The sequence below is a fragment of the Sinocyclocheilus rhinocerous genome, unplaced genomic scaffold (genome assembly GCF_001515625.1).
Source record: "Sinocyclocheilus rhinocerous isolate Xijiao unplaced genomic scaffold, SAMN03320098_v1.1 scaffold864, whole genome shotgun sequence".
NCBI classification, from domain to species: Eukaryota; Metazoa; Chordata; class Actinopteri; order Cypriniformes; family Cyprinidae; genus Sinocyclocheilus; species Sinocyclocheilus rhinocerous.
Window position 1 is genome coordinate 742,800 of NW_015645567.1, and position 8,494 is coordinate 751,293.

Genomic DNA, 8,494 nt, shown 5'->3' on the forward strand with positions numbered 1-8,494 from the left:
TTTTTTTTTTATCCTACACACACACACACACACACACACACACACACACACACACACATATATATATATCATACTATAATACAATATATCACACTGCCTAGAAATCCCCAGAAACCACCTAGAACAGTCTAGCAATCACACAGCAACACCCTGGCAACCGTTCACAACTCCCTGCCATCATAACATGAGTTTTGCACATGCAAACACCACTCATCTTTTCTTTAAAAATGTAAATATCCAGTTTGTGGAACAATAATTCAAAGTACCAAAATCCACAAAATTTACATGACAACAAACATTATATCACCCAGTTCCAATGTGAAAAATGATTCATGACCTTCAGTAATACCGGCACCTCCCCTCCTCTTAGACCCGCACCAAACACATAAACCAAAACAAGACCTCTATCCCGTATTTCCCTAACCCCCTCCACAAAAAGGAATTAAAGGGAAGCTTTGCTGGAGACTGCAGTCTTGGGCACAGCGGCATGCCACATTAAAAGATGCCTGTGCAGTCATCAGCAATACTAAACATGATCCCCAGCAATCTGACCTCCCTGCCACAAGAATAGACCCACGATTTCAACGACAACGACGCTTCAATCTGACTTAAGGTCTTCCAGCATGGGCTAGACATGCACACATGCATGCATGCATAAACAGACACCAGCGTAAAGGACACAGTTGATTATACTCACACAGTGGGGCAACAAGCATTTGGTGTTTTGATAGCGCATCGAGCCGTCGGACGTCGTCGGCCGTGCCGAAGCAGGATGCGTGATGGACAACCCTGACTCACAATCCTGCACGTACATGACTCGTATGTGTATCTCCCTGAAACTGCACCCCCTGGGGCAGCCATCTTGGCTCTACGCTACCTGATAACGTCTCCCGTCTGCGAGCCAACAGCCCTGCCAAATCACACCAATTACCTGAGCTCCCCTGGGCAGCGGCGGTAATGACATTAAGTCAAGGGGAAGCCCTTCATTCTTAGGTGCGACGTAAGCTCCCGAGAGGGACGCGAGTGGAAAATACCATGTGTTAGGTGGGAAGTTGAACAGTGACTCACCTTGTTGGAGGCCATCTCGCTGACGGAGTGTCGGGTCTGCAGGGTCTCCAGCTGGTCCAGGCACCAGTCCAGCTCCTCCAGGGTCTCGGTGGCCAGTTTCTGGTAGGCCTCCTCTGGAGGGAGACAGGGAAGGGGATGGTCAGTTTTGAGCCGTTTGACCGGGCTAGCCAAGGCTTCCCGGACATCGTCCACGTCGTACACAGCCATGCTGGGATGCCCAGGGCGGACACATGGGTGACTCTTCATGCTGTGCTGAAAAGATCAGGGCTAAAAGATCAACAACGAGCTGCTCCTTGCCCTCTAAAAACTCCAGAGCCGGTCGACGCAATAAAACCGAGTCACACCGCTTTCAGTCCAGCCGTGCAGGGCTCTTGGTGTAGAGCGCACCGGAGCCCCATGCTCCTAGAAAACAAAACAGACACACACATACAAGCACAGAGATTCCCTTTTTAATCCGCTTCTACTGATTCCCAGCGGGTTGCCTGAACAATCCCATGTCCGTATGCCGTTTTAGAATCAGTCTCCTCCACAGGTCCATGAACTTCAGAGGATGTCTTATAGCTGACGCTTTGTCTCACAACAAAAGAGAAAAAAACGCAAAGGGTCCCCCCTCAGCACCTCCTACCGGCTTTAAATCCCCCCTAGACAGAGATCCAGACCCCTATATGAAGCGACGGGCTTTGCCCAGTGTTCCTGGAGAGCTCGGGCAACAGAGTCGTAAAAGAAGAGCATGCACAAGCAACACAGTGAGAGAGCCGCGCAGCACCACAGCTACACAGACATGACATAGGAGGCATTGCTTTACACAAACATGAGCGGCTTCCTGTGAAACCACAAACCTACAGAGCTGGAGAGCACGACGCAGCGAGAGGCGCAAGATCTGGACCAGAGCGCTGGAGCAGGAGCCGAGCATCCCTGCAGACTCACTGTTGTCAGCAAATGGGCCAGATCTCTGTTACAAATGTGTAGCTGCAGTTATGTCTATATATATATATAAATCACAAAATGGACAAATATGGGCCAATAAATCAATAAAAAACTATATATATAAAATAATAAACAATTAATACTGATACTATATATGGGCTAACTGGCCTGAACCAAAATCACTAATAAAAATGTAAAACTAAAAATTTTGAGATGCATTATAAAGTCTTATTAGGCTGATATAGATAAAATAATATTATTAGATAATATTATTATAAATTTTTTATTTTATTTTCCAAATAAGCTCTTTTTTAATTAATGTTTCAAAAGTATTAAACAATTATTCTTTTTTATTGTGTTTACATATTTTCTATGGTAAATTATGACATTTAGATGCCTAAATTCACTTATGAAGAATGTGATTTCAAAACTAAAAATAATAAAATTAAAAGTAGTAAAAAATAGTAGATAGTGTAAGTGTGCAAGTACATATCTAAAGTATAAGCAGCCCTAAACAAACAGCCTTAAACAAACAACAGCAGCAAACAACCACATCCACAGGAGTCCCACTAGCTTCAGAATGGGGGAAGATGGGAGAGGTGGCTTTACTCATGACAGAAACTGCTCTTTCATGTCCCAGAATGCTCCTGGGAGGTTGTTTACTTTAGCTGATTTGCGCAGATTCAATCACTGTGATGCTCGAAGATTACGTGACAGTCAATCTACGCAGATAACCACTGAAAATTAATCCTTGTTATGGGACCAATGTGATCCGTTCAGGGCCAGATTTCATTTTTTCATAATCCTGGATTATGTCGGGGCTGTGCAGTTATGACTAGTGCATTTAAATCCTTAACCTGCGTCACAAGATGTGCATATGTTCATACTGCACAGCCGATAAACAATAACTCAAACTGTGCTGACAAAATGTTGCAATTCTACTCGTGTGTATTGAGTTACACAGAGGAGAGCTAAAGTTACAACAAGAGCATTCATCAAAACAAGCGTGACACAATCACAACACGCACTTCACAGGTCACAGGATCTTGGTGCTATTGTTACGGAGCAACCTTTAGAGTACTATACTGAGAAAATTTGGCATGCAGCTTTGCGTGTGTCAGCGCTGTGCACACTCAGCTCAGCTCTGACTCAGAGCATGCAACACACTCGGGTCAGCAGCAGCTTTGTCTATCATAATTCAAGGGTCAGGGAGGAAAAAACAGCTTGGTGACCCACTAGCCCCACAAAGAAAGAGAAAAAGCATAGATGAAAGGTTTAAGAAGGGAAAAGGGTGGAAAAATGGGGGAAATGATCACATCATGTGTGGCATCCTCTCTGCCCCAACTCCCCCATTTCTTTAGCCCTCTCCTCAAACGGCTGTCCAATCACTTTGAGGAGAATTCAAGAGCAGGGGTCCACTGTCCTTGCTGACAACATCTCCTCTGACGTCAATGGCATTCTTCTTGTGTTCAGTGCGACACCAGAGGCCGGCCCCTCAGAAGCTGCTGTGACTGAGAGCAGGACAGGACTGCAGCCAAACTCTGGAGTGGAGTCCACAAGAGAGGAACGCCAGAGACCGAGCAAACACACTCTCTGACTGCAGGCTAGACACTAAATAAAAGCTGCCATTTTAAAATAAAGCAATTCAGAGAGTAAAAAGATTTTGGTGCTTCCCTTGGTCAAGAAATATCCGTGTAATTTTTCAACTCAAAATCAAAATATTTTAGAGCATAAAAGCCTATTTTAAAACAATCAAAACTGTTTGAATTTGATCCGAAACCAACCTTGAGGTGCTATGTATACATTAATTATTTTATTCTGCAAAGATGCATTAAATTGATCAAACGTGACAGTAAGACTTCTATAATGTTACAAAAGATTTCTATTTCAAATAAATTTACATTCAAATCTATTTCTGTTCTTTCAAATATTCCTGAAAAAAATTGCATCACGGTTTCCACAAAAATATGAAGCAGCACAACTGTTTTCAATTATATGATAATAATCAGAAATGTTTCTTGAGCAGTAAATCAGCATATCAGAATGATTTCTGAAGATCATGTGACAATGAAGACTGGAGTAATGATGCTGAAAATTCAGCTTTGATTACAGGAATAAATTATATTTTAAAATATATTTAAACAGAAAATAGTTATTTTAAATTGTAATAATATTTATAATTTTTCACAATATTACTGCCTATACTGTATTTTTGATCAAAAAATGCAGCCTTAGTGAGCACTTGACTTTCAAAAGCATTAATAATTAAAATCTTACCGACCCATATGTGTGTATATATATAATAACAATGACAATAATGTTAAATCTAATACAAATTATTATACAATTTATTGATATTCTATAGTATTTAAATAGTATTAGTAGTATTATGTAGTATTTTAATATTTATTTAAATTGAAGGCAAATAAACAAACAAATAAGCAAGCTTGCAAATTATGGTCATAAAATAGGCTCCAATTAAACGGTTTGCTTTTGTAGTGAAACATGACTTGGACATTTTAGACTTTTTCTTTCTGAAAATATGATACAAAAAACACCTGGTAAACCCATTTTACTATTTCCAGAATGTCCAAACCTGATGTTTCACCTGTTTTGCTGCTAAATTATGCTGAATTCAAATCAATAAAAACCACATCTCAGTGGTGGCATTTCTCTAAAGTAAACGACTGACCCATATAGTTCATCAAATTTCACTCAAGCACCCCTCAGTGGATCGGCAGTCTTGAAATACAAAAGACCTCTCCAGTAATAGCGAGAAAGCAGCCGTGGGAAACAGAAGCCTCAGGCTGACGCAAACACCTGTAGAAAAGCAGCCCGAGATCACCTAGACCCCACGTTCGGAGAGGCGCCCCTGTGGAAAACCAGGTAATTCTCGTGAGACTCCGTCTTTTTGAGATGCTTATGCCATCCACCGTCAGGTTGCCAGGCAACCGCTGTCAGATCTTTAGAAAGCAAGGGGCGGGACCTCTGTGTTTTAAGCAGCTGCTAAATATAGAAGGAGCCGATAATGGACCGAATCAGTCCATATCGGCAGGTGCCACTGAGGAAAGTGCAACTTTGATTTTTCAAATGGCCTGAATACACAGTTAGCACGTGCACTAAACTGGGGAAGTGTTGTGTGCATTTATGACGGTTTCCATATCAGACATTTGCGTGATGGACAAGTGATGGGGAGCATCTTGATTGACGGACTCATCTTGCGAGTTCCAGCAAGACACCAACACGTGCTTTCCCGAACTGGAAGCAAGTCTCTGGCCGAGCATGAAAGCGAGATGGCGTGCGTTTGCGAGTATCATGTCAGAATGGTGGGCTGCCAGCTGCGCCACATCTATTAATAACAGCTTTGCACAATTCGAATGGGGTGAAAGATTCACGAATGTCAAAGCAGGCCATGTTTACTTCTTTTGGAAGACATGTTCCTCATGCATCTACAGTGGGTACGGAAAGTATTCAGACCCCCTTAAATTTTTCACTCTTTGTTATATTGCAGCCATTTGCTAAAATCATGTAAGTTAATTTTTTTTCCTCATTAATGTACACACAGCACCCTATATTTACAGAAAAACACAGAATTGTTGACATTTTTGCAGATTTATTAAAAAAAAAATGCATACGCCCAAAGACCAGACCTATTAGTGCTTTATAAGCATCTAACGTCAAAATGACTGGTATTTAATGTGGTGTTGATCTCCTTCTCAGATGTTTCTCCTGAGAAAAACACCCCAGTAATCTCATGCGTCTCCTCTAGTGTTTCAGATCTCAAACTGAGCTCAGATCTGCCAAAGTCTGCAATCAAAAGTCAGATATTTTTAATATAAATGTTCAATGTTAATACTGCACATCAATTGAATTGAAAAGCACATGTAAAGCACGAGACCACTGAGGTAAATAACACCGTTTAGACTGATATTAATTCAGTTTAGAGGTTTAAAATCTGTTTATTATTATTAAATTACTGAAATAACATCAAAACCAATGGGAAACCATCTAAAGCATGTAATTTCAAAACTATTGGACTTTAATAACAGCTTGCAACCTTCTAGGAAGGCTTTCCACTGGATGTCCACAAACTTTTGGCCATGTAGTGCATCTCTTTTCTACAGTAATGCAGAAATGTGTATTAAGTTAAACGCTAGCGTTGCAAAATTGAGCAGCCTTGCTGAAAAAAAAAGGAAGTTACTGCATGAATGAAAGGTGTTTTGTCGCTCCCTAGAGGCTGCTATGACAGCAGTAAAGTACCAAATCCTTCACAACCAACAGGAAAGAACAAACACTACTGAGATCTCCATAAATAATTGGAGTAAATGGAGAGCAGAAGAGAGTGAAGAGGTTTAAAATCTAAGTTAATTACTATTAAATTCCTGAAATAATATAAAAACCAAAGGGAAACCATCTCACCTGTGAAGGAGGCCTTTGTGAGAGGAGGCTGATTATACATGGGGGATCGCCTGTGAAAATTATAGATATTAATACATTTGATTCTTGCAGTCAAAGTATCAGGTGATTTTCCTCTTCTGCTCCTTTTGCACATCAACAATGGTCCATTGACGTAACTGCACTCACTTGTTAGATGCACGATCTTGCTGGAGGTTGGTTAACGCTGCAAAGTTATTCCGTACCGTCCTCAAACTAGCCAGCACCTTCAAGAGAAGAGCAAAACACCTGAGGTCAGTAACATGTATTTGACATTTAACCTTAACAGAATATTAAGGACAAACTGAGTATTTGTGAAACGTCCTTCAAATTCTGAGGCTTTAATCACACATGAAGCTGAAATACGATGTTGAAAACTATAAAAATGCATTCTTTGTATGATTAAATATGGTGTAAAGTCAAGATGACATACTTTTTGTGCACAATTCACTTCTGCATGTTTATCCAAAAACAAAAACGTTTAACATCAGTCAGTTCATTATGGATAAAAGTCTTTCCCTACAATGTTTCTCACTTTATATCCTGTTGAACTGTGTGATACGTCATATTATGGCAGTAAAATTGGTTGCAAAAGAGTTTCATGTTGACTTTAATGGCCTGGATGAGAGAATTCACCCTGAACTGCTTCCTGTGTCACTGACCTGTGCAAACGGTGTAACGATGAGGTCATCTCCATGACTGCAAGAGAACGGACAATGTCAGAAAATCAGCAGTGTGACATACACACCTCAGCTACAATGCCAAAGAAAATGATGACTATCTTAACGCGTGATACGCATGTTTATAATGTTGCATGCATTTGTCATAACAAACAAACCATATCATTAATAAAAGTGCAGATTTTTCTCAAAAAGATTCACAGATAACAACGGCATGGTTTTCTTGCGTTTGGTCCTTCAGGAGGAGTGAGATATGGTTTGTCTGTGTGACAAGAGACAACAAGGCAGGGACACGCTTGCATTAATGCTTTCAATGTAAAAGTGCAAAACTCTGGACTTTTGGTAGTACCTAGGATAGCAAAGTCCACTAAAGGAGGTAGAGCTTTTTCGCATTTGGCTCCCAAACTCTGGAATAGCCTTCCTGATAATGTTCGGGGTTCAGACACACTCTCTCTGTATGCTAGTGAATGTTCACTACCAGTGTGTGGACCACCTCCATTCATTCAGATCTCACCATTAGACTTTATGTCATAACATTCAGTTAGCATCACACATGCTGCTCATGTCTAATTGTGTACAAGAAGATTTCACACCAAAAGTCACTTGAAAAGTGTCATTTCCACTGAAAAATGCTCGGAATAGTATTTAAAATTCAAGAAACTTTCATTATGCAACAATAGTGAAGATAAAGAAGAAGAAAAACTTCAAAGGCTTCAAAGAAGTCAAGAACAAAAAGATAAAAGACAAAATGATAGAAAATCAACTGCATGAGTTTTAAACATTTCCATCAAGTACTAGGATATTTAGCTAGTTAGCTGCTTGTCTAGATGGCATTTTTGGCCATCAAAAGCCCGGTCTGGGTCATGTTGTACCTACAATGCCCAAAAACGCTGCTGACTGTGTACTTAAATAACCTGATACTGAGTGTTCACTAGGTAGGCAGCAGCCTGATCCCACCTGAAAAACATTATGAATTATCTTGTCTTACTTACAGCCAGTTTTTTTCTTTTACCTGTCTCTCCTTTGCTCATTATCCTGACTGTCCTGATTTGAAGGGGAAATGTGGTGTGAAATGAGGAATATGATGCAAACAAAAAAACTTTTTAATTTTATTCAGCAACCTTGTAAATTCGTCCTTAAAGGCACAATATGTAATTTTTCACCGCTAGAGGGCGCATATTCGAAATAAACAAAGAAACAAAGGCGTAGTTTGATGACGGCTGTGACTGAGTGTGGAATCATGGGAGTTGTGGTCTTCATCCCCACAGCCGATGCAATCCGACGGGACTCAGGCAGAAATCATGTTCATGGATGAGCTAATGATTTATTAAAGTAGTAGAATGAAGCAGGGTGAGGCTGAAAGCCGTCGAAGCGAAACGAGGCCG

The 8,494-nt window shown here is 40.6% G+C and overlaps 1 protein-coding gene across 1 annotated transcript in view; it reads right to left on the reverse strand.

Moving 5' to 3' along the window:
* Positions 1–8,494, reverse strand: part of LOC107706744 (cAMP-specific 3',5'-cyclic phosphodiesterase 4D-like) — a 218,895-nt gene that overhangs the window by 18,553 nt on the left and 191,848 nt on the right. The window contains exons 6-9 of the mRNA XM_016510547.1: positions 7,092–7,128; positions 6,580–6,656; positions 6,415–6,464; positions 1,069–1,181 (exon numbers count right to left, since the gene is read on the reverse strand). Coding sequence (XP_016366033.1) covers positions 1,069–1,181; positions 6,415–6,464; positions 6,580–6,656; positions 7,092–7,128 — 277 coding nt within the window. The remainder of the gene's footprint in view (positions 1–1,068; positions 1,182–6,414; positions 6,465–6,579; positions 6,657–7,091; positions 7,129–8,494) is intronic.